This window comes from Antennarius striatus, chromosome 16 (genome assembly GCF_040054535.1).
Source record: "Antennarius striatus isolate MH-2024 chromosome 16, ASM4005453v1, whole genome shotgun sequence".
In the NCBI taxonomy this organism is placed as follows: Eukaryota; Metazoa; Chordata; class Actinopteri; order Lophiiformes; family Antennariidae; genus Antennarius; species Antennarius striatus.
The window spans coordinates 14,342,225-14,369,281 of NC_090791.1; the positions used below are offsets into that span (position 1 = coordinate 14,342,225).

General features: G+C 42.1%; 1 protein-coding gene across 5 annotated transcripts; it reads left to right on the forward strand.

Moving 5' to 3' along the window:
- Window positions 1-549: 549 nt before the first annotated feature.
- On the forward strand, window positions 550-27,041 carry arhgap44a (Rho GTPase activating protein 44a). Of its 5 annotated transcripts, XM_068337823.1 has the most exons (24): window positions 550-1,067; window positions 10,620-10,659; window positions 11,570-11,689; window positions 11,779-11,855; window positions 12,021-12,132; window positions 12,220-12,296; window positions 12,513-12,627; window positions 12,740-12,808; window positions 12,930-13,011; window positions 13,509-13,636; window positions 14,093-14,204; window positions 14,612-14,693; window positions 14,867-14,947; window positions 15,833-15,946; window positions 16,038-16,129; window positions 16,964-17,147; window positions 18,258-18,275; window positions 18,366-18,554; window positions 19,725-20,237; window positions 21,822-21,967; window positions 22,045-22,446; window positions 22,852-22,868; window positions 23,067-23,118; window positions 24,192-24,298. In XM_068337823.1, exons 1-23 carry the CDS (start codon window positions 1,015-1,017, stop codon window positions 23,115-23,117), a joined length of 2,874 nt encoding a protein of 957 aa, XP_068193924.1. In that variant the 5' UTR covers window positions 550-1,014; the 3' UTR covers window position 23,118; window positions 24,192-24,298. The 5 variants fall into 5 exon arrangements, with proteins under 5 accessions (XP_068193924.1, XP_068193925.1, XP_068193922.1 ...); XM_068337824.1 differs by lacking the exon at window positions 22,852-22,868 and having other exon boundaries at window positions 24,146-24,283; XM_068337821.1 differs by lacking the exons at window positions 22,852-22,868; window positions 23,067-23,118 and having other exon boundaries at window positions 24,146-27,041.
- Window positions 27,042-27,057: the final 16 nt, after the last annotated feature.

A 27,057-nucleotide genomic window follows, 5' to 3' on the forward strand; every position in this document is an offset into this window, starting at 1 on the left:
TGAAGGTGCACCCGTGTCAGCCTGGGGCAACCCTCTAATGATCCTGCAAAGCATAAGCAATAAGCCATGGTTGGATGCACGCAGGTCTTATATATAGACTTAAGACGCGGGTAGGGTTTGTGGTAGTCAAATCTTTTGATTTATTTTATTTTTTAGTTTTCTAATGAGGATTTTACACTCTTTAATTTCGTCTACGTTTTTGTGTTTCCACGTCTAGAACACTAGATGGAGATACTCGTCAGGATGGGTCGCCGCATTAGAGGACGCTCATTATTATCTTTGTGCGTGTAACCATTGTCTGCTGTACTCTTACTGGGTGGGGACGGGATATGACAGAATAATAAATTACTATATACCACATTTGTGTGATCAAGGAAAATGTGTTAAGAAGATGTCCCTGTGCAACAATACAGCACAAAACCATTAAAAAAAAAATCTCTCAAGGCCACATTTCTTCATGTATTATGACAGTGGAGCCTTCTTTATCCAGCCGTTTACATTTGGTTCCGTTTATTTGTAGCTGCTGCTTCAGAATGTGAAAAAAAACACCCTGTTCTATTGTGGTAAACATCTTCTGAATTATAGACAAACAACTTTTTTTATGTGAAAAGTACCGAAAACATATTACAATAAATATCGATTTGATCACGCCTGGTAACCCGGTGGGACCATTTGATTCCAGCTTTGATTTACTACATTTCCCATATTGCACTGCTGCGCAGCCTCTGCTTGTCACTGCTGTCGCTCTCCGCCTGAGTGCCCGCGGTGAATCGGTACAGCATCCCTGCGCAGGCAATGGGGCTAATGGAGATGTAAAAAAAAAAAAAAAAAAAAAAATCGTTTGAAAATATGTAATCGCGGGATCCGTTTGCGGCTTTGGCACCATTTAGAGTCAGAGGAGCAAAATGTGGGAGACCGGATTTTGTGTTGCGCCTTTATGGAGCACGAATCGCTATGTTGAGAGAAATAATGCGGAATATTTCCTCTTGTAGGTGTTAACGCAGAAAATACAAGATGAAGAAGCAATTCAATCGGATGCGACAGCTCGCCAACCAAACGGTGGGAAGGTAAGCGAACCCTTGTCTGCTCCGCGCCGGGCCAAGTCAAAGGGAAGAGAAAGCCCACATACGAGCCTCAATAGCATGTGAATCCCATCCCAGAAAGCGTGATATCTATTAGTCTCATTGGGGGTAAATATATGCACTATAGACAACGAGCAATGCGAGCCTTTTAATTCAGTGGAATAAATGAAGAACGCATGTTAATACCACATGTGCGCGTTTCAAAAGCCTTGGTGCTCTTATGCGTAATCTTCTTTGGAGGACGCTACCGCAGAGGCACCGTGTAGGCGCATTGCTCCAGTCCAACGTGCACACGGAGTTACATTCATGACACATTTACAGTATCACAAGCCTTCACACTGACACGACCCCATCTCTCAAATAAAAACGACACATCCGGAGCGCTGGTGAAGATAGGGCGCGATTAAATGTGATGCGATGCAGACGGATGCGGTGCGATAGGCGACGTGAGGGAAATCGAAAAAAGGCGCAATGTATTTTTTTTATTTTTTTTATTACGCAGTAATATCAGCTGTGAGGTGGGAAAGCACCTTCTAGGCGTTGAGTTTTCGGGTCCACGGATTCCTGAAGGTCGTGGATATTAATTCCAACTAGAAGTCACACTTCTAGTTGGAATTATGTGATTGTGTTGTGTATCATGTCAAAACGTCTCACAGTAGTTTCACTAAACAGATCCAAAACTAAATGAAAGCTTATGTGGGGGTGAATCATTCCTCCCTCTTCCCATGTGAGTATCTGTCTTTTTTTTTTTTTTAAATCACTTGCATCTTCAGAAATAGATGCTGTGTTGACATTTTACCGTGGGTCCTGTGGGTTCAATTCCCCATCCCACACCCACCCAATTTGTTCACCTCAAGGGAAGACAGAGTAGCTTGTCAAGCAGCTTTGAGCCTGGAGGTGTCCTCTGCTCCTTGCGTTGGGTGGGTTGGGGCGAGGAGGCGTGGGTCATTCTTATTACGTGGATGCTGTCAGTGGGGCACACCTGGGGCCTCTGTTTGGGCTATCGTTTTCAGTTAGCCCCCCAGTAGAGGCTGCTTTTCACTCCACTTTTTTTCATACTAGTGCTGTGTGACTCATGTGTGTGTCTGTGTGGGTGTGATGCTGGATCTGTGTGTGGGCCTTCATATGAGGAGAAAAACTACTGCAGTTCTGGCTTTTGCTCATTTTCGTGCCCTTGCACATCCTCATTTGAAAGCGCTCCTCACATGGAGCACATGCCGGCGCTCTAAGCGTCATCCTCTCCTCACTTTTTTGAAGACGTCTGTCTTAAGAGCAGCAGCTTGCTGAGAAGATCAGCGCTTACCACAGGCTCATAATGAGCACCATCCTCCACCCTGATAGAGTCTCCCCCCCCATTAGCCTCTTGCTAACAGTACCCATAGTTCACAATAGTTTGCAACTCTCAATCCATCTTATGAGTCAGACGTCCGCTGCTCTTCTTAGTCCATTACCTTATTCCAAGCAGAGCTGCTGTGACTTGGCGTCTGATTTGAGTCGTAGGAGGACAAGTAACCGATCTTGGCCTCTGGTGGTCTTGAGCTGTATCAAACATTGGCTAAGCAACTATGTACTGCAAGATGTTCCGGATTAAATAGCTGATCGGAAAAGTTTTTATGTAGATGATAAAATAGCATTCTGGAGGAGTGTGTATCCCCTAAAGGTCAGCATGCTGCTCTTGTTTACAGGCAGCTTGTTGTTCCTGCACTTGAAGTCAGTTTTTCCTTTATTGAGGTAAAAGGTGTTGAGTTTAGCCATGGTTCATGTTTTTAGTGTCTCCTTCTTGTGTTTGTAACCTGAGCATGAAAGATAACAGTGTCTCTTGATAAAACCACCCACTGTGGATGGAGGAATGTGTGGGTGTTTAGATGATTTACATGCAGGTCTGTTTGGAGTATGTGTAGGCCTACGTTTGCGCACACGTGCTTCGGCATGAGAGAGGAGGATCAGTGGACGGTGACAAAAACACATTTGTATGTGCAGATTAATGACAAGAACATTAAATATTCATGCTAAAGTCCACCTCTCTCCATCTTAACCTCATATGTCAGGTGTTTTTCTAAAGGATGCTGAACACAGCCAGTGGAGAGTAGCGGAGATACGTTGCCTGAAATATAGGTGGTTTCACCATCATTTGTTTTCGTCTTCTGAGAATAATTCTCATTTTTTTTGCAGAAGAACAAATGCTACCCTGCAAAAAAGGTATATTAGGAGTAAAGTTTGTTGATTAATGAATCCACCTGTTTGTGATTGTCATAGACAGGATGTCGAGGCGTAGTCATGGTGAGGAAGGTTTACAGTTTGGTGGGCTGAGGATTGCATTGCTGCTATTTGTAGATGATGTGTTCTTGTTTGCATCATTGGCCTGTGAACTGTGGCGCTCACTGGTTCGGTTTGCAGTCGAGTATGAAGCAGCAGGAATGAGGATCAGCACCTCCAAATCTGAGGCCATGGTTCCTACCAGGAAGCCAGTGGACTGCCTTCTCCGAGTGGGGAATGAGGTCCTTCCACAAGTGAAGGAGTTTAAGTATCATGGGGTCCTGTTCACAAGTGAGGAAAAAATGGAACGTGAGATTGGACGGAGAGTTAGGGCAGCAGGAGCAGTGTTGCAGTCACTTTACCACACTGTTGCCACAAAGAGGGAACTAAGACAAAAGGCAAAGCTCTCCATCTACCGTTCAATCGTCGTTCCTACCCTCACCTATGGTCATGAGCGATGGGTCATGACAGAAAGAACGAGATCGCGGATACAAGCGGCTGAAATGGGCTTTCTCAGGCGGATAGCTGGTGTCTCCCCTAGAGATAAGGTGAGAAACACTGCTGTTCGCGAGGGGCTCAGAGTAGAGTCGCTGCTCCTTCGCGTGGAAAGGAGTCAGCTGAAGTGGTTTGGGCATCTGGTACGGATGCCTCCGGGCCGCCTCCCTAGGGAGGTGTTCCTGGCATGTCCAGCTGGAAGGAGACCTCGGGGCAGACCCAGGACCAGGTGGAGGGATTATATCTCAACACTGGCCTGTGAGCGCCTTGGGATCCCCCTGTCAGAGCCGGTGGATGTGGCCAGAGAAAGGGAAGTTTGGGGTTCCCCGTTGAAGCTGCTGCACCCGTGACCCGACTACGGATAAGCGGTGGAAGATGGATGGATGGATGATTCCACCAGGCATAGCTTTGTTTCATCTTTGCATTGGCTGAGGTTTCAGATACACTATTCTGCTGATTCAAGACTCTCCCACCTTCGGAGTGGAACGGGGTCGCTCTGTTGGTTTGACCTTCCTGAACGTCAGCAGCTGTCAGTAGTGCTGACCGGTCTTCCATCTCCTCAAACCAACTCGCCTGATCTAGACGCGTACAAGCCACATGAGAAACTGCCTTGTATGTGTGTATGTGTGCGTGTGTGTTAGCAAGAGTGTGTCTGCAGAAAAAGATGAGCAAGCTGTTCTGTCGCAGACATTTAAACAGCCTGCCTCTTACAGCCATGTTCTACTATTTCTGTAATGGCGACTCTCTGCTTCCACATGTCTTTTTATATGTGTGTCTCATATGTGCTGGAGATTGAAGGTCTTTTTCGGTGGTGTTGGTGGTGGGCAGGGGGAGTTAATGATCAGGTGTGCTGTGTCAGCATTACTCTGGCTCTCTGAGACTGCTGCTGCTGTTGCTGTCACTTGTGTGGGTGAGATCTGTGTCATGTGACCATAAGCTTGACCAATCACGTCTGTGGAGAAAGAATTTATTCTGGAGGATGTGCAGCCATGCATACTCTATCGCTAAAAGAAATTTTTTTTTATGGTGCAGCAGGAGAGACAAAAGGATGTCACAGCCCTGTCACGTGTGAGATCTTGTGCTTCATTTTGTCTCATTTTGCTATATTTTTGTTGGCTTAAGACATCATCTCGACAGTTGTTGCTTAATTGATGGCTGGCTGCTCCGCATTCTTTGTAAATGATGTTAAAATTAATTTGCTTTTCTTTTGATGCCCTGGTTGGTACCAAACAAGACAAGATAAGATTACTTTGGTTCAGTCAGTTCCCTCCTCCATTTCTCATGACCTATTTCTCTATTCCCAACTCACTGTCCTATCTGGGTCTAGGACAGCCTGGTGAAAGATTCCATGGTGCAAGTCTGTCAGACCATGTAATACAAGTTTAACACGTAAAAGATAAAGAAAACTACCTTCTATCTTTTCTATACTGAAAAGTACGTCACTTTCTTTTTCTGAAACCTGACAAATTACCTCCTATCTCCAGTTCGCCTTTCCTCTGCAGCACTCACCTGGGTGATTTTCACCAATACGGTAGAGGTGATTGCATTTCTCTTGCTCATGCCTTTGGGGTAGTTTTTTGCTCCACCACTCCACAATGCAATTATCAGAAAATGGAAGCCATTGATGGGCTGGTAGATGAGTTGTAGATGCATTCTGCCTCCCACATTGTGTAACTCTTACTCTGTTTCCCTTCCTCTTCCATCCGTGACACAGTAGGTGGATGTATTGCTATTTAACTTAAACGCTGGCTTCTCATAGACTTTTGGTGTGTATATCCTAACATAATGTATATATTGCATATAGGGAGAAGAAGAACACCTTATCTTATGCATTAACATTATGCATGTTAATGTGAACATTCGTTGAATACATCCTCTACTCTAAATCATATAAATGAACCGAAAAGAAAAGATAATGCATGAATCCTGAAAATCTTAATCTTTTAAACAATATTTTTCTCTTAGTTTCTGCCTGTTTCCACATTCAACAGAGTATGAACACATGTGCACCTCTTGGAAGGCATGTGACCTTAAATGAGCATAAGGTTACGTGCAAAATGAGATGCTTGCTACAACCATATGCTGAAGTCTGCACCATCTCTTCTTCATCTTCCTCCACCTTATTGCTTTTATTTGATGACTTTTCAAGTGAGGATAAAGTCTCGGAAAGGCTGAGCTGGGTTCATTTTTGTAAAGATCAGAAGAATTTTGGGTCAAAATCTTTTTTTTTTATTCCTTAGGTAACAATTAATTAATCTTGATAATAATAAAAAAAAAGTCAGATTTATTTAGGAGATTGGTATCCATGAGAATGTACAGTTTGATGTGGATATAAATGGAAATCCTGATCATTTTCACAGTCACTTGGGTCAGGCCAGTCCATAAATTGTGGCTCCAGGCAATGAGTTTGATTTTAAATATGGCTTCAGTGAATTAAGCAGGTCTGTCGGGCCCTGATGGAGGTATGAGCTCTCCTGAGCATCATTCTAGTTTGGTCTTGATTTATTTCTACATTATTGAACTGCTGCATATTAAAGTGGGTTCAATAACAGTCAGAGTGCATCACAGGTGTCGGAGTTGACCCAGTCTGTTTCTAATCTCATTCCAAGGAGTGACCTCTGCAGTAAATGAATCAGACTTAATTCAACCTGGAAGGCATCAACATGCTCTGAGGTCGATTTAATGTTCCACATAATACCCTTTTTCCACATTTGTTTATAACCTTTTTAACTTTCTTTGCAAAAAAGTTGTGGATTATAGTGGTAATAATAACTCTTGTGTGGTTGACATACTTCACGCTGATGGGCCATCCTTAGTTAGCAACTGCTGTAAGTTAGGGGTAACCAGACCAATGAGTCTGAAGGATTAATCCATTCGTGACAATTTCCTGTTTCATTTTTCTTTCACTCATCTTTCTTTTCCTGAAAAATGCAGCTCTTTTAAACTTACATGATTCTTCGTTTCTCTTCTACACAGCAGATGTAAAATCTTGCATGTACTGTGGTTGCCTGGGAATGCTGGTTTATAACTATGCATCTCATCTCATTTGTTTTTCACGTGTTAATTTTTTTTTCTTCTCCAAAATCAAATAAGGATGTCTTGTGACAATTTTTTTCATGCGTGCTCAGGGTGTCAATGAGGCACAGCATTCTTCACTGAATGTCTACAGCTCTCTGCTGGGCATTTAACATCATTTAGGTGTCTTGTGTTTGTGTAAACACACACTTAAGTCACAGAGCAGAGTGTTTTGTGTAGACATTATTCACCATGCATAAAATTAATGGAGATAACTCACTGCTTGTGTTTCCAGTGAAACGTCGCTGAGTGCTTCAGGCTCTCTCTCTCTTTCTCTCACGTTCACTCTCTCTCTGGACATGTGTGTGTGTGTGTGTGTGTGTGTGTGTGTGTGTGTGTGTGTGTGTGTGTGTGTGTGTGTGTGTGTGTGTGTGTGTGTGTGTGTGTGTGTGTGTGTGTGCATGTGTACTATGTGTATGTGTACGTATGTGTGTACTGTACTCTGTTCTGACAGTTATTCTTGCATATTTAACAGAACCGTGACCTAGTTTGCTGGACAACTACAGTAAGTGGGTTTTTCTGTTTTAGTAACCTTGTCTTCTGTTAGCCTTCTGCCTTGTGATTTTGGAGGAAAGCTAGAAATAGCCTCTGGATGTATTAGCACAAAAATACAACAACAAAAAGAATCATCTCAAATGGAAAAATATAAATTTTTTGGTTTGTGTGGCTGACTCTGGATCTCGTGCCAGTGCTCCGGGCTGCTTGTTGCCCTACTGGGGCCCAGGGCCACCATTCCACTCCACTGCCCTCCCCTTGCAGTGCAGGACCTGGCATCTACCACAGTACTTACAAGAGCCTTAGAGGAATTGTTTTTTGCTAGTCATACTAAGATCACAGCAGGAGGACCCCTCTTTGTCAGGTGAATCACAGGTGGACCTGTTGAGTGAGAACATTGTCGACTCATTACTCATGCTAATCAACATGTTGTTGTTTTTTAATATTGTGGTCACGCCAACATGGTCGGTTCATGCTTACATAAACCACTCAAAGCGCTGGGGGGCTGAACATGATCGTTAACAAATTCCGAGAAAGAAGTCTTAATATACAAGTCATATTTGGATGGACTGTGCGGTTGAAACGGACAACAGGCGTATTTGTTGCACACTTGCGACTTCCGCATTTATACTGAGTTAGAATGCCTGAGGACCCTGAGAAAATATGCGCTGAGAAAATACATTTATCCAAGTTGTAAATTAAAAAAAAAAAAAAAAAAATCCCAGAAGATCCTCCTACTTGTCAGCATGTGTTACCATGAGATTCTGGCAGCAGTTAAAAAGTTGTCTCAACTGATTTGTCTTGTTTCATCCATGATTGCATTGCAGTGATATTTAGTTGTTAAATCTCTAAAGAATAAGATTAAGAAAATATCTTAATAAGATCTCAAATATAATTTGAAAAAAGTATAAAGTTCATCATTCTGGCTTAGACAAATTTGTCAAAGTTTTGTGTGTGTGTGTGTGTGTGTGTGTGTGTGTGTGTGCGTGTGCGTGTGTGTGTTTGTATTGAGTCAGCAGCAGCCCCACGTAAACGAATGCCTGTGAAGTGGCAGATGGTTGGCATAAGCCTGCCGAAGTCTCTCTCCCCCCTCCACGAGCACACACCGCCCACATGGCTGCCAACTCTCCCAAGTATTCACTTCCCTCTCAGGATTTGCGCTGCACTCTATTTACTGAGATGAATTTCTGTCCTCACCTCCAACATCTTTATCTCTCTGTGGTCACGGTGCCACTTTCCTAAGAGGAAATACCACTGCCCCCCCCCCCCAAAAAAAAAAAAAACAAGCTCCAAGGACGAGATGCGCCGCTTGAAGTCCAGGACATCAGTTGTGGTCAGTGAAAAAAACACAGATCTCTCTTTAAATATTCATTGCCTTTCACTTTATGTAAAGGCTTCAGGATAAAATACTCCCATACTCAAAAAAGTAATAGTAAAAGAAGGATTAAAACACCTCCAGCATATCCCACTGTCATACAGCTGCTGGTTTAGTTTTTAGCAAATCTCCAGAGACCCTCACAGGGTGTCTTCATATCTCTGTTAAGCATCGCAAACAGAGCAGCTTCTTCTACATCCCTCTCTCTGCTGGAGCTCCCATCTCATCTGCGCTTTGGGGTCCTTCATTACGACCCCCTCAGCTGCCAGATTCCACAAACGGACACCTCCACCACCAGCCCGTTTGAGTAATGATGACTGCATTCCACACCCCCAGGCTACACACTCAGCATGAAATGCATGTAACAGGTTGGGTCTGCAAGATCTTTTATAGAACTGGGAGGTTCACAGATTTTTTTTGGAGGCTGCTGGAGACTTGCTGCAACACAGTTGTCAGATGTAATCAACAATCTGTGATCACACTTATCAAGCCAGAAATCTCTTGCCTCGCTCTTAAATGCTCTCTCTCTCTCTCTCTCTTTCTCTCTCTCTGGGCAAAGCGTGCAGACACACATTTCCTGTATTTTTCCGCAGTGGCTGGAGTGGTTTTACAAGAGGCTGAGTGCGATTGGATCCATTCGTACTTGATTTGACCCAGTTCCCATGACTCCATTCTCATATCTGGGCAGCAAGATAAGGGGATGATAATAATTGATATTATTGAAGCTCAGATCTGTATTGTTGGCAAAAGTATATGGAGCGTGTACATACAATTACATATCAATGTTAAACAAATGCACTTCAATCCACCTTTTATATGTTTTAAACCAGTGACAACGCATTCTTAGTTATTATATATGCTTGTATGGCTGCTAAATAATTGAGCTTTCTGTTTAAATTTCAGATATTTTTTTTCCAAATGAATGACTAAAAAAAGCTATTATTTATCACTGGCATGATTTGGCACAATAACAGGAAGAGGTTGTGCAGACAGGAAGGGGAAGAGTGTATGGATGGTTTGTGAGGGTCTGCAGGCTTGGTTTCAACTCATTTTAAAAGATCACGCCATCGACCCAAACACTCCCTTCCTTGTCAGTCGACATGACTGTTTTACAGGAAGTACCTTTTGTCGTCCATATCTGATTGTGTAACTGTGATTTGTCGTAGATTGTTGCTTTAGATGGGGCCATTGTTGAGTTTATTCAGGAGAACTAAACTTTACAAACACAAAACTTTTGTCAATTCAGATCCAGGTTGAAAGAACTGCCTTACCCAGAAAACATAGTTCCTATGTTAAAAGATGTGAGTGAAATAACATGTAAGTCTTGACATATATGAGTTAAAAAGAGTTGACACTGAAGGCCTTTGGCTGCATCTGCTGGATTCCAGTTTGAATACTGGTTTGGAACTCTCCTCCAAGCTTACAGCATCAATAGTTTGCATCCAAATGAATGTTGTTTATTCAGTGTGTTATAAGGCTCAGAGAAACAGACACACAGACACAACTACGCCCACAGGGGGACAGATGGTCCACGGCCACATCCACATCTACATCCAATGCGAGATAGCATGGACTTAATTTAACCACTGCGAAACGTTTTGACACAGCAATGTGGAATTCATGTGGATACGTGTGATACATGTGGAGTGTCTCAAATCACCACAGCTAGCATGTTAGCAAGTTATGATTTAAGAGGTTTCATTATGTGGGTGTGATGCTCATGTGGAGCATGTTACAAAGAACTGTTCCTGTTTCTCTGACTGCTGCTGCTTCTCATGTATGGATGTTTCACAATGTAAGTGTGTTTGTCTCCTAACAGTTTTACACTTTATTCCTCACAGAGCCGAAAAAACTGAGGTGTTGAGTGACGACCTTCTGCAGGTGAGCTGTTTGTATGTGTGAGTGAGTGTGTGTGTGTGTGTGTGTGTGTGTGTGTGTGTGTGTGTGTGTGTGTGTGTGTGTGTGTGTGTACGTGTGTGCATGTACTTGAATACTTGATGGTCTCTTAGTAGACGGCTGTTTAGCAAGGATGGATATCCATGATTCCAACATTTTATGTCTTTAATCTCATCACAAGTTACAAACACCAATATGAAGTTTGATTTTAAAAAAATCAGTCATCTTTGTCAGGTATTTTTATTTAAACAAAGACAAGTTCAGGTGTTTGAACAAATATTGTTTTTCTTTCTTATTATTATCACTGATCGTCTCTCAGAACCTCTGAGAGACGTACCGTGACTAATGATTACTTTTATTTTATTTTATTATGTTATGAAAATGTATTCAAGTAAATCACTTTGTGAAAAAGTCTTTGTCACACTAGAAAGAACCCAAATATCACCTCAGAAGTGCCAATTTAGAATGAACAACCTTTTTTTTTTTTTTTAAGAATTAAGTTTAAAATTGCTCATTATGATAGTGGTGATTTTATGAAATGCACAACAAAAAAAACATTAACATGATGTCATCTGTAATCCATAAAAATTCAGTGGAATTTTATTTGTGTGGTCTAAATTCAAAAATGACAATTTGAGCCTCTTAAGCCTTTACAATCTGTACAGAAAAACACCCCCTGCCCTTAGACTCTCGAACCAGGTAGGCAGAAAACCTGTAAAAATTCTACACAAGGTAGGAAAAGATGAAACCTCTGGGAGAACCACCGATGAAGCATCCTGTTCCCCAGGATGGGTAAATGTGCAATAGATGATACAACTACAGGACAATCATGACAGCAATCAACAATGACCAAAATCCATGGATGTTGAACTGAAACTGCTGTTTGTTATTCCAGGTGGAGAAGCGTCTGGATCTGGTCAAACAGGTGACACACAGCACTCACAAGAAGCTAACAGGCTGCCTGCAGGGCCAGCAGGGGACTGATATGGAGAAGAGATCGGTCAAGTCTCCTGCTGTGAGCACTCGCATCCATCATTCTCTCAAAAGCAATGATGCAACGTGACTCATAGCGGCTCTAGTAATATTTTTCCTCTCTGTCATCAGAAAAAACTTCCGCTCACAATCCTGGCACAGTGTATGGTGGAGGGGGCTGCAGTGCTGGGGGACGACTCTCTCCTGGGGTAAGATATTGCTAACAAGACTCTGCTCACACACTTTCCTTGTAAAGCGCAGTCAGAGACTGCATTGATTTCTAATTTGACAACTGGATTTCTCTCTGTTCTCATTTCCCTTGTCTCCATTTGAATTCCATGTGATCTCCTGGGACCCCGGCTGCCACCAAACAGGAAGATGCTAAAGCTGTGTGGGGAGACGGAAGAGAAATTGGCCCAGGAGCTCATCCAGTTTGAGTTCCAGATAGAGAGGGATGTGGTGGAGCCTCTCTATGTGCTTGCTGAGGTGAATTGTACAGTATGAACATCAGTTACATGAACGTGATGCTGTTTTACCCTCTGATTTAAATCTCCACTATGTGTTTTCTAACAGGTTGATATACCAAACATCCAGAAACAGAGGAAGCATTTAGCCAAACTTGTGTTGGACATGGACTCTTCAAGAACAAGGTGAAGTAATACCTTGTTCAGGGTCTATTTTATAATGCACTTGTGTGCAGGAAACAGTATATTTATATAATATTTTAACCTTATACTGTTGTTATTGCCTTTTACTTTGGTGTTATATATTTTGTATATCATTTCATTCTGCTGTGAACCTGTCTGATGGATAGTCCGAATGACGATAAAGTTCATCTTGAATCTTTGCTAATCTCACGTTCACAGATATCAACAGTCATCCAAGTCATCTAGTCACCCGAGCACGCTGCAGCCTGGTGCCAAGTCCGAGTCTCTCCGAGAAGAGATGGAGGAGGCAGCCAATCGGATGGAGATTTGTAGGGTGAGCCATTTGAATATTAGTGTCTTCTCCTTTTTTACTTGGTGTGATGTTCCTGCAGGTATCAAAAACAAATGTCCCAGGTGAGACAGTGTCCACTTGCTTTCTGTTTCAGGATCAGCTGTCAGCAGATATGTACAGTTTTGTGGCCAAAGAAATAGACTATGCAAACTACTTCCAGACAGTAAGTAGACTGGGGAAACTGTAAATATTGTATTCCCCTGACTGTTTTCTTAATATAACTTATTTTACACTTAATATTGTTGATTTCAGATACATTCTTACTTTACTGTCTTCTCCTACAGCTTATAGAAACACAGGCAGAATACCACAGGAAATCATTAGAAATTCTCCACAGTGTCCTGCCCCAGATTAAAGCTCACCAAGGTGAGTTGCACACTGTGTGTGTGTGTGTGTGTGTGTGTGCTTGTGCGTGTGTGTGTGTAGTGATCTGCTCCACTTCTGTGCCCGAATCAATATCAAGATAGAAGTAATGAAGTTAACACCCCTGAGGAGTCACAAACCAATCTTGTTAAGCTCAAATGACCCACATTCATGTTTAGGTCATGTCATATCATATCATATCATATCATATCATATCATATCATATCATATCATATCATATCATATCATATCATATCATATCATATCATATCATATCATATCATATCATTTATAATTATTTTGCAGAAACAATAGTTTGGCACCAGCGAAACATTAAAATTGAATCTAAACCAGACAGCTGTAATTTCTTTAATGACTACTGTTTATAAATCATCTTACAAATGATTTATATGGTGTCTCTATACTTTCGACATGCTAGGAGATACAGGTGTGTGTTTGTTTTGCCTGTGTGTGTTTCAAGCATCTGTTTTGTGTTGCAGAGGCGTGGGTGGAGAAGCCGTCGTTTGGCAAGTCTCTGGAGGAACACCTGAACATTAGTGGGAGGGAGATCGCCTTCCCCATCGAAGCTTGTGTTACCATGCTGCTAGAGTGTGGCATGCAAGAGGAGGTATACACACACACACACACACACACACACACACACACACACACATAACCAAGAGGAAATGAAGAGTCATGATAAGTTAAATATGATTTATACTGTAGTATGCAGTAAAATAAACAAGCAGGAGTCACCCAATGTATGATTTATAATGCACTTATAATAGACTTATTTCTTTCAGATGATTGACTTTAAAAAAAATAAATTACACAACACATCACTTCCAAAAATCAGTGAACATTTTAAAACCTGCATTTATTTTTATCCTTGCTGGACTGGGATCATTTAGACTCGAGCTCCCTTGACCATTAATGAAATCGAGAAGTAGGAAGAGTCACAACATCCTCGCAACAGAAGGCAGCGTCGTGTGTGTGATGTCGTATGTTTAGTCACTAGAGGCATCACGTCTTGAGAGGATCGGATTGTATTCACAGGTCGTGTTGTTTCATCATTGATTTGTAGGGCCTTTTCAGAGTGGCTCCGTCAGCCTCCAAGCTGAAGAAGCTGAAAGCATCTCTGGACTGTGGAGTTCTGGATGTGCAGGAGTACTCCTCCGACCCGCACGCCATTGCAGGTGAATCACACTCACTGAAATGCCACCTCCAAAACAATTTCCAGAATGAAAAACCACACACTTTGCAATTGTCGGAAGAAAATGTTAAATACATCTACGTTAAAGGTCATTTTTGCTTCACAGAAGATTTTAGCTGGATGTTTTTGCCTAGTTGGTGAGAATGTGGCAGACATAACAATCCCTTAGCAGTGATTATCGCCATACTCAGTGCTCTTAACATGAAGGTTTGCCTTACAGATATCGCTGTCCATTTCGCACATTTGCATGAAATCTGTGTTGAGCAATCAGAAACTGGCAGCTGCACAAGCTGTAAGGGCCTGCTGCAGGGGGGTGGAGATGTGGTGGGTAGACTCAGCTGTGCACTGAAGGAGACAAAACAACCCTCTCCTCTTTCTTGTCACCCAAAGGGGCTCTGAAATCATACCTCCGTGAGCTCCCTGAGCCACTGATGACGGCTGAGCTTTATGATGAATGGATTCAGGCTTCCAAGTGAGTTGCTGTTTTCTTACTAAAAGCTTAAATTATGCTAGGGACCATGATGAGCTGCAGGAAATAATGTGAAATTATGATTCAGTGGTTTTAAATAGCCAAAATGAAAAATAGTAACATTCATTAAGTAGAGCAACTGTAAACCATGACCTTTTTTAAAAAAATTTCACCAGCTTCCAAGATATGGACAAAAGACTACAGGCATTGATGGCAGTGTGTGAAAAACTACCCACAGACAACTTGAACAATTTCAGGTCAGTAATGATTCATTCGGACCTTTTGTAGATTTTCTCTTCCACTTATGCAAAAAGAAATGTAAAAAAGTGAGATTTCAGGGTAATATTTCAACAGACTCTCTAATGAGGAAAGAAGAAAGTCACACAAATTAAAATAAATGTGTCACTGATGTAGTTATTTTTACCCAAAATCAGATCCAGACATTATCCAACTGAGAAAACTGGTATCATCAGTTTCAGTCCAACCGGCGCCATCTAGAGGCAAGAAAAGTAACAGCAGCGGCAGATTTTAATTGCATACATTTAAATATTCACGACTGAAAGGAGGATTTACCTGCATCTGTAAAAGTATTAAAATGGCAGGTATTGATCCTTTTTCTAAACTTGTCAAACTAACTCTTGCTATAAGTTTCATGCACAGTAACTAATATACTAGTGGTGTGTTGTTTTTTCATGATTTCATAATTCTTTCCGCAGAACTGAGTGATTTCGCATTTCTTTTCCTCGGAATAGAGTGATTCCACTTTTTTTCATCTACTTGATCTAAAAAAAAAAATCAATTGTTATTGTTTTCCTCAATTTGTTTTTTGATTTCTTTTAGCGTCTCTTAAAGACAGAAAGGTAAAGCCAGAAATGACTTTTGTGGCATGTCTGTGATTTGCTTTTTATTTTTATATTTTTTGCAAAATTAAACTAATAAATTAAATTGATTCCATAAATATTGCCAGGGGCTGTACAGACCTACCATTTGAATCGTAACGCAGTAGCTGCAGCTCAAAGTAAATGACAAAAGAGATGATAAAATTTCCTCATTTTGTGCTGTAAAGGGTTAACAAATGAGTGAGAAAGAAAAGAATGAATAAAAACTTAATTGTATTTTTTTTCTAAATTTAACTCCCACAGATATCTTATTAAATTCTTAGCTAAGCTAAGTGAGTACCAAGACACAAACAAGATGACTCCAGGTAACATGGCGATCGTTCTGGGCCCAAACTTGCTTTGGACACACACCGAACCGTACGTGTTTAGCTATTTCACATTTATACACACATGTAACTTATCATGTAAGAATTATTTTGAGTATTTCAGTTGTTTCTCTTTGCTTCAGGAACATTACAGAGATGATGACCACCTTATCCCTGCAGATCGTTGGCATCATTGAGCCCATCATCCAACATGCTGACTGGTTCTTCCCTGGAGGTGGGAGGGTCACATCTTATATTTTTATTATAAACTGGATGACATATCACATTATATTGATCTTTGATTATTGTAGTAGTACAGCAGGGTATTTATATGTACTTAAATACAGTAGTACCTCGAGAAACGAGTTTAATCCGTTCTGTGATTGAGCTTATAAGTCAAACAACATTTCCGCATTCATAATGACTGAAATCATTTTAAATCATTCCAGCCTTTTAAAAACGCCCCAAATCTCCTGAAGCATGAAATAAAAACTTTTTTTTGTCAACCAGTAGATATTCATACTTTGCCTGTGCATAATGAATCTCAATATGTCAAGCAGCTCATATCTCAAAGTACTACTGTACATAATTTTATTTTTTGCTTAATATAATAATTTAATATTCCCTTTAGTCATCTCATGGTTAGTCTGATTTTTTTATGTTTCATTACGCGGATTGATTTTTTTCTTTCACGTCAGTGTCAGTTCACTGAATGTCACCAAGAAAATAAACCACTAGACTAGAGTAACTGTTTACTGTAGTGGTTCATTTATTTACAGTAAACTATAACACATTAAAAACATGAGCGCTGTACACAAACGATATCTGACGCTAATGTGTAATGTGTAACACTTTACTTAAGGGAGCATTTAATGCTGTGTTTGCTGTTTAAGAAAAGCATCTCATCACTTCCAGTAATGGATCACTTAGAGATGGCTTTAAGACATTTTGTAAATCACTGGATTGCTGCCATAAAACACAGCAGACATTTTTATTTGTCACACCCGTGCTTCGTTGTAACCACATCTTGAACGTCACCATCGCGTGTGATGTTTCTCTCCTCCTTCAGAGATCGAATTCAATCTGACAGGCAGCTACGGCAGCCCGATCCACGCCAACCACAACTCCAACTACAGCTCCATGCCTTCACCAGACATGGAGCAATCTGAGCGCAAGCAGCAGCACGACCAGAGCAGACGCCCCCTGAGCGTCGCCACTGACAACATGATGCTCGAGTTTTACAAGAAAGATGGGTATGAGGCCAAGTGAATGCTTCTGCTGCACACCTCTCACTCTCTTTTCTCTCCCGTTTCGCCCACGCCTCCTCTCAGGCATCTGATTCTCAGATTTGAAGCTAGTGATGCATGTACATTAAAAATCCATGGCTAGTGCTGTATATGTCACCTTTCATTAATTCCAGCACATACTTCTACTTCTCCTATTAAAGACGTTCATAGGGGGGGGGGTGAACGTAATGAAACCGAATTACCTTGAGAGGAATTGTCTGTATGGCAACAGATCTTTAAAGGAGAGACATTTTTCTCTGTACATATTTCTCCAGGAGCAGTTTCCCATCCTCCCACACCTGATGCCTCAGTCATAGTCTCCTTACCTGACCTGAGTCACTCATTCAGCCGCTGGAAAAATACTGGCAGACTCAGAAATCAAAGATTTCACCAAAATGCAAGCTGTAAAAAAAAAAAATTTTTTTAAAACTCACCTCATCGCGGATTTTTGGTAGGCAGTCACGTGATACCGTAACGCACATTCTATTGGCTGACGGCATCCGGAAGTGCGCTCAGTTCTGTGAGTCTCGGACTTACGTGAGACACAAAAGTGCTTTAAACAGTTTATCAGAGTATGGGAAAAGGTATTACAGATAGAAGGTGGTTTAATATCAGTATGGGGAGGGTTCATAAACGTTTAAATTACTGTAATTAATCGCAGTATTCATTAATCGCGTGTGGTTCCTGGAAGGCATAAACTGCAAAGAACGAGGGCGCACTGTGTATATGTGTGTGTGTGTGTATGTATATATACTGTATATCATGTTTGTATTTTTTTTAATCTGAATCTGAACCAGAATACTTCATTGATTCTTGAGGGAGAAACGGCTTTTTTTTGTGTATCTGAGGCCAAACCAGGTTAATTAATTTGTGAAAATGAGGCTTCAGTTCATCACTAAGTGCAGGCTGCTCATGTGGTGTGACATCCTCTCACCTCTGCTGCATCACTTCTCCTCCCTAGATCTTCTCACCTCATCAGACTCATTATCCTGACTGACTCACTTAAGTTGATGATGTATGGATTACTTTTGACCTCATATCCCTTTTGCCTCTCTTCCCCCCCCCCTACTAACGCAGCATTAGGAAGATACAAAGGTACACCTTTTTCCCACTTCTTCCCTCTCCTCTGACTTCTTTATTTATCACCACATATGACCCCCCCACCATATATGTGTTTGTCTCCAGTATGGGCGTCCGGGTAATGGATACTTCCTGGGTGTCTCGTAAGGGTTCAGCCACATTATCGCGCAAAACCTCCTCTACTCCTCCGGGTATGCAAGGCCCCGGCTCTCCTGCAGACCCACTCCTCCCAGAGCAGCCAGGAGAGCTGGTCTCCTCCCCGTCTGCAACACCCCCACCCGTAGAAAGGGTTTGGTAAGTCACGGAAGAGACGCTGTACCCTGTCCCCTTGTGGGACACATCTGTCTTTTTCTTTTTCCACCCTCACCACCATCATCACCACCATCACCATCATCATCATCACAGGGTTTATCACCTCTGTGTGGTTGAGGTTCTTGCTGTGATATTACAGCTCCTGTCCAGATCACCGTGTGTCTGTCAAAACCCTCATAAGTCATTTTGTTAGCATCCTCATAGTTTCTCACTGTCCGTCACTTCTTCCTGTGGTTTGTTAGATTGCTGTCAATGTAAGTAAAAATTTCCAAAGGGTTAAATTTTGAAGGTTTTAATCCAAATGCTGTATGGAAGTTTTAATTCTGTACACTAAGCTTCAATCCACAAATCCTTTGCAAGCATGTAAATATTTCCAGTATTCCATTGTTTTGGCTTGGCTTTCTCAGTTTGGTTATGAATTATTGCCTTTTCTGTTGACACTCAGACTGATTTCACCATTTTTTTTTGCAATAATTATCATAGTTAAACACATGGATAATCTCCTTATTGTTTGTTGACTCTGCCTGTGTGTAAGACAAGAGATACAGCAATATGGCTTCTGGCTTGGCTGGCTTTCCCCCTTTCTCTCCTGTGGCTCTTTCAACCCGTGAAAGGGTTTTTGTGTCTGTTTTACACTGCCCTGTGCTGCCTGCAGGACCTGCAATGCAAATAATTCATACGCTGTAGGAACAGGGACAGAGAGGGTTTCCATATGCAGCAGAGAGGAGATCCTCATCAGTCATCAGCTCTGCTTGATTGTACCATAAGGTGCAGATCATCAGTTTGAGTCCAGAGACAGATCCTCACAGCTCCATGCAGTGCGCAGACACAAGTTGATCACAGGGGGAGTCCTACACACTCTATTCTTTTCCTTTGGCAACAAAACTTTCTTTTCCTGTGCTGCTTCTTTGTGCTTGTCTTTGTATTTGCACTAAGCTGACTGTGTGCTGAGCTTAGTGCCCACCACCCACCCAAAAATGCAGTTGTTTTTTTTTTTGTTTTTTTTTGTTCTTTACTTCCTTTTTTCGGTCCAGCTAACACACTAACACCTTGATCATCAAAACAGCTTCTCCTCTATCGCTCCGAAGCGTTTTCCCTCTTCAATCACTAGAGCTGTTTCTTCTCTGCTGTCTATTCTCTTAATATCTACAGCTCAGACAACGTGTCGCCCAATCGGCCGGACACCTCTCATGCCCATCCACCCCCAGGGGAGGACCGGCCGCCCCCTCCTTACCCCACCTCCTCGAGCCACGCTACCCCTCACTACTACTATCCCAAACCCCCACCCTGCGCTCGCCCTGTGGCGCCAGGTCCAGAATCTCAGCCCCCGGGCTCACCCCCGCCACCTCTGCGCTGGTCAGGCTTCATTCCCCCCGCCCCGCCCCCTTCCTCTTCTTCTTCCTCCTCTTCCTCATCACTCGACATCAATTCGAACCCGAAACCCAGCTGTCTGCATTTCCCCAAGCACAGCCCAACAGGGGAACTATCGCATGCCCCCCCACCTGACACTAATACTTCTCCTCTTTACATCAAAACCCCATTGGTACTAACCCGTCATGACCAGTCCCTCGGCAACCCCCCAAGCCTCCCGTCGTCCGCGCCCCCACCTCCTCCGTGGGCTGCCTGTCCATGTCTCCGAGAGAGGGGACCCCCCAGGCTGACTAGGTAAATACAACACACCCATGGCCACTATGGACGAATCATATAGTGGCAGCTGTATCCTCTCCTCCAGCTCGCTGGCTCATACATTTTCTTTTTGCTTATTTTTCCCTCCCCCCTTCAGATTATATACCTCAGATTCTGTAACATTCAGGTTGCCCAGGGATGTCTCTCATTGATGTTGCCTAGCAACTAAAGATGTTACTGGCTTTTGTACTGCTTGGTTTTATGCTGGTATTGAATAGTTGATAAATACAAGAGCAAAGCTGCAGATAAATGTAATGAGACTGCAGTTTTCTGTTGATGTACAAAGTAAAAATGTTATTTTAAATCATGCAAAGAGCTTGTGATGGTCTTTTAAGTTATACCTTAAGTGCTGAGAATAGGGTGACAGTTTTCTGACTTTCTTTCACACCTTGACTCATGAAAGCAAATCTTTAGTCAGTAGTCAGACAAGCGTCCTTCCTGCGATCTCTCCATGTCTTCCCTTCTAAACGTCTCATTTCTGGAGGCTCACAGCTCAAAGGGACTGCAAGAAATCGCAGTCAGTCCAATGTCACCTGATTTAAAATGTAACCGCACTTCAGTTTGCGTTCCTTGCTTGAGTTTGAGCTCATTTGAGGAGCTATGTGTTTATCAATCAGTCGCTTTTTATTAATGTAGCCCAAAGTATATTTGTCTCAAGGGGCTGTACGATCGGTGCACACAGGACATCATCTGTCTTTGGACCCAGGTGAGGAAAAACCTCCTGAGAAAAACCCTAAAGGGGAAAAAAGGAAGAAACTTCAGGAAGAGCCCCAGAAAAGATATTCTTCTTCCTTTGTTACCGAATGCATCAGTGTTATTGACCTCTGATAATTTCCATCTTTCCATAAGGAGTTACACAGTTTGTGTTTTAATGGTAATGAGAAGAGAAAGAACAATATAGAATGTGACAATTTTTTTCTAATTATTCCTGCATTTTAGTTCTATTATGAAAGATATTTAAGTGTCATACAAGGTCAGCAAAATTAAGTAAAGGTCATTTATAACCATGATTAATCCTTAAAAGTGCTTTTAGTCTTTTTTATACATCTTTATCTTCTACCTATCTTCACTGCTGTCAGTACTGATAATTACCACGCACCCATTGCTGAATACATTACGTGACTTCTGTTTGTTACTGGATGCACAGAAGGATTCTAGAAGATCCGATCCAATATTCACAAATTCTTGGTTTGGATTCCAGTAAGATATCATTTGAGCTGAATCTGCTGAATCTATAAAAAGTAAATGGTTTTTCTTTTTACGTTGGATACGCAATGAGTGCTACATGGAGCTTTTTTTAAAAATTGTAACATTTAGTCATTATAAAATCTATCTGGAGTCATTTGATTTTCATCAGTCATTTTGTTTGTTTTATAAAAAACTTGGTAAAGTTGGTAACAGTTGTCTTAAACGTCATCAGGTACTGAGAAATGGTCATGGTGGTGATGGTGGTGATGCTGGTAGTGATTCTTCACGATGGGGGTGGGGGGGTAATGTTGCACATGAAGTAAGTAAGCCGTGTCCGATACTATTCATGCTCTAACGCCTGTTCGTCTTTTTCAGTTCATTGAAGAGTAAAGAGCTCTCCCCTGTGATTGGACACAAAGCCATCCAGGTGGCAGGTCCAACCGTGCCCCCCAGCAGTAGTCCCCAGAGCAGCAGCCAGCACCTCCACTCCACAGAGCACAGTCCACATTCCCTCCGCAAAGGTCACCCCTCTCTCCCTGTGAACCTGTAGGTGCTGCTGAAGAGGAGACTCTGACATGGCTGTGTTGTCTGTTTCTAGGTTGTAAGAAGTTGGCCCCCGTGCCACCGAAGGTCCCTTACAGCCAGTCTGGTGGGATGTCCGACCAGTCCACCGGTCAGCCGTCACCGGTCAGCCTGTCCCCCACACCTCCTAGCACCCCATCCCCTTATGGACTGGCATGCCCTCCGGGGCAAGTGCCTCCATCCTCCCCTGGGCAGACTCCACTGGGTGCATCCCACTCCCTTTCCTCCCCGCCCTCACTGACTGGTACTCTCACCAAATCGAGGCCTGCCCCCAAGCCCAGGCAGAGACCCAGTCTGCCTCCTCCTCAGCCGCCGACAGTACCCCCGGGACTGACTGGGCCAGCCGTGGCCCCAATCCCACAGCCTCTGGAGCAGGGCCTCCTGGATGGACTGTCTCCTGGGGAGAGCATGTCTACAGGTAAACATCACCCCTTGGCAACAATACCGCCGCCCCCACCACAGGTGGGTCTACAGCGGCCCTCTCTCAGACTCGCCGTGGCTCTCTCCAATGGAGACGCTGGACGAGTATAGGACTCTATAGGACCATAGATATAAAAGATACTTTCCCCCTATTTTGACTGTCCCCCACAAAGGAATGTCGGAATGAATAAACTAGCTTTTTAAACTCAAGAGTATGAGACAATTGCAATTTTAGCATTTTACTACTGTATAGTGGGCAAATTACCAATGTATCCATTGCTTGTGTTATGTGATGATGTTTCTGGGTAACGTGTGGAAACATCAGAGAAGCATAGCTCGTCCTGCTTGTATGGAAGTTGCCATTAGATTCATCGTGTGCTCTCTGTTTATCTGTGTCACCCAGACCCTCACTTGGGAGAGGTAGGTCAGAAGCTTACACAGTTCACACCGGTCCAGCCTTACTGAATTGCAGACACGGAAACCAGACAAAACCCCACGTTATATCTACCATATGATGTTCCGATGATACGGTGGTCTGTCGTTATATACCGGTCATTCTGTCACTTTGTTATATTTATCATTCTCTTGTTCCCCCCGCCACTATTGTGTACCTTGCAGCTGTGTGAGGCCAGGGATTCAGTGTGGGCTAAGTGTGAGGGGGACTTTTAGGGTAAGCCAGACCGTCCCGGCCCCCATGCGCTCCATCTCACTGCCTGGCCTCGTGCTGTGGCTGCCTCTGGGGTCTCCTGCAGCCAGCCTCAAACATACTTCTAGTAGCTCCCAATCAGAACTTTGTCTTCTACTTCCTTTTATCAGGTTGTCAGGTTGTTATTGACCCTTTGCATGGTGTAGCGCAACCAATATTGCATGGCTTAAGGACTTCCCAGAGTGCACCACACTATGCTCACATTTCAGATGCTCTCACTTACAAAGGTCCATCCTAAGCCCCCCCCTCTTCTTTTGTTCCCCATTACCAGTCCTACCAGCAGACATTCCCCTCTAACGTACCTGCTTCCAGTATCAGGGGGCATCAGGTAACCCCCACTCCTCCTTTGGCAGGCTCATTGCTTTTTTGTAATTTCTCTGCTCCCTCTTCCTACACTGCCACGCTCCATCTCATTCCTACACAGGATAGTCTCTACTTAGCCCTGCTGCTTTCAATAATGCAGCAGAACATTAGACTACCTATATTTAGAGCGAATACTGTAGCCAGTCCTCATGAGATTTCCATCGTTACTTCAAGCCCACTTGGTGTCTTGGTGCCATTTTTTCCACAGAGTTCCACACACATCTTGTTGCCTCTGTGTCGGTTTATCCAGCCATTGTTGTAATCGTGTACAGTAATGTGTCATTGTGCAGTCATTTTGACCTGTTATTGTATTTTTCTTGACAAAATGTGTTGCAAAAGACACCAAAGCTGTGAAAAACAACACAAGTTTCAAGCTTTGTTTAGCTGCACACTGGAAACCTCCCTGTGTAGAATACAAATCACAGATAACCCTCTAATTTTTCTGACCAGGGCAGACATCATATGCCACTTATCATGAGATCAGACTCAAAAAGATTAATATTATTTCTGCTCTCTTCCGTTTTTTACGCCTCATCGTCATCATCATACGCCCTTTTCTCCTTCTCCTCTTGCTCATTATCACCATTCTTCTCATCACACTCACCGTCCACGCCATACTCACCATTAGATATCTTCAATTATGAAATCCCCTCCATCAATGTCAATCTGGACAGCCTCATCGATGAGTTCAGCGGTGCCCCTTGCAGGAGGTCCATGGCAGTGGCAGACTCTCCAGAAGGGGATGATGTGCCTGAGGAGGAGCCCCAGAGTACCACTCTATGACCTTTGACCCTAAGACATCACAGCTTACCAGCAGCCCTAAAGCTGTACATTTTCTTAACTGTTGCCACCAAGGCCTGATGGAAACACACACTGGCCTCACCAATGCCCACCTGAAACCAGAACTTGATCACATCTGCTACAGACTGCAAAGAAAATCTGCTCTTACAATTGCTGGCTAGTGAATAAATGTGATTACAAAAAAAAACAAATAGAAAACAAACAAAAAAAAATTAAACACCAAAATGCCATAGTAGAGGAACAATCGCCTTGAGAAGGAAAGACTGGAACATAGACGAGTATTATAGAATTATTTTATAGTTTAATTTTGCCTTGTTTGTTTTTGATGCAGTGGTCTATAAATCTGTGAGTTGTTCTATTTCTTTTTGTCTCATTAGAACATGCAATCAAATGGCAGTGATATTCACAAGGCCTTCTGGTCAGGTTTAGGAGCAAAGCCCGTACTCAGGGTGAGTCAGAGAGGAGATATTTATTGCTTGCAGGGTATTGAAGCTTCGTGCACATTAGTAAAATGCGGACAGATTTGCCATGCAAAATGAAAAAATTTAATGCAGCTTAATTCCTTTTATTATACCCACACTTTTCTTCCACACTGTTACACATTTTAACTGTTGTTAATCTTTTTTCATGTAGGTCAAATTACTTTAACTCACTCTGCACCAGCAAGAATGTCATTATATATTACTTTTTTTTTTTAAGTGCAACTCTCTTTCAGTTTTGAAGAAAGCACCACTATGTGTTTGCATGGCGAGCCAATGCGAATAAACTGCTGCAGATCAAGGGCCTCTGAATGGCGGTGTGTTGTTTCCTGTTGTCCGTTGAGTAAATAAATGCCACTTGTGTGGTCTTACAGTTTTATGATAAAGGATGTATGAATTAATTGCCTTTAGGTTTGTATGATTCTCACCCTTAACCTTTGTTTCAAGTGCTTTGGGTTCAGTGACCTTTGACCCCTAGTGTAAATACAAAGACTGTACATAAATAGATGTACATAAATGAGAGAAAATGTGTATGTAAAATGCATATCTTGAATATATATATATATATAATAATAATATACGTACTGATATTTAACATGATAGAAATGTTAATGTTATTTTTGTCCTTGCACAAAATGAACAGGTTTACTGTGGATTCATAGTGTTTCACTTTAACACCAGGTTACAATGATGCTGCAGCAGAAATGCAGAATGTTATTTCATTGATTCTGACCACTGAGCTTTGACCTCAATCATACTAAAGCACTAAGGAGTAAGTTGCACACCAATTCCTTTTCCTTTTCATCTCATATTTAACCTATTATGTGTAAATATTTTACTTGTCAGCATGCTCAGTTTTATTTATAATGAGGTTTCTTGTAGTCCAATATTGTTGGGAGGACTAAAGAAAAAATAAAATGTGTGTTACTTCAATTAGCAAAATTAAAAACAATTATTTTCATGTCTTTAATAGCAAATAATAAGTATTTCCAGTTCATGATTCAACAATTGCTGCAGTGCCACTTTGCTCATTCCGCCTAAAATGTCTTAGGATAATTTTGCCAATTAAAGTGCAATTACAGTGTTTACTGATCCACCTCAGCCCCCAAACTGGTCAAAGTCACCATCCCAAACCCACAGAAAAAAAGCCATTGGTTATATTGAAAGCATGTCATTTTTTTAAGTTTGCTTTATGTGTGAGTTTACTTATGACTAAATTAATTCTAGATTAACCTTTTTCCAAAAGTGAGCTACAGTATGCGTTGGTGTGTGATGTCATTTGACTGTGTTCATGATGATTTTGATGATGTTGAGTATTACTGTATATTGATAGATGTGATTATACTGTATGACAGCAATTGCAAGTGCCCTCTCACTGGTTGTTATTCTGGAACTACAGGCATAAGTAATGTGTAATAGAGGTTTTATTTTCTGTGCATTTTTACGAGGAAGTAAGGGTATCTCTCCTTGTGTGCCGACTGATATGTCAGATGATAGCTTACCTAGTTTTTTAATAACTTATAAGCAGGTCTTGTATTCAGATCAAGGTTCATTAGTACTGTTAGGTATTATCAGTTAAAGCCAGTCTTACCACAAAGCTTTTGTGCATCGTACCTGGAACTTACAGTCACATTAACGCATGCGTTGTTATTTATTAAAAGTGTGATTATTAGTCCTGCTGCAAAAAAAGACATCCGGACCCTGGAACACAGGCCATGATTTTATCTATCTAGGTTTAGCCACTACATTAATTTCACAGCCGTTGTATAGATCAGATCCATAAGGGCCTTCTTGAGGAACAAATGGTACGCTGTCACACCCTATCCCACCTCACCACCAAGTATTGATCTAAAGAAAGCCCAAGTTGTTTACATTTTGTGGGTGGGATTTTAAATGAGAAAAAAGATCAATCTAAACTATTGTGCATGCGCTTAGGTAGTCTTTTGATAAGCCACGTTTTGTGTCAATCATTGTTTTTTTAGGGATTGTAAGAGGGGTACCATATAAAGATGGACTCTAGAGAATGTGGATCACAGTTGCTGGTCCTGTGTGTTTTTGAGCAATGCGGTGGAGGAGTAGATGTTGCCTGTGGATGTACTGCCTCCTTCTGCTTTCACAACTCGTGTACAAATGAAACTTGCTGCTTGTCGAGCCCACCATTCCCACCCTTCCCTCCTCTTGCTTAGCATATCAAGTGGAACACAGTGTGTACTGTGAAGCCTACCTGCAATCCTTATCAGAATGTCAGAAATATATAAAT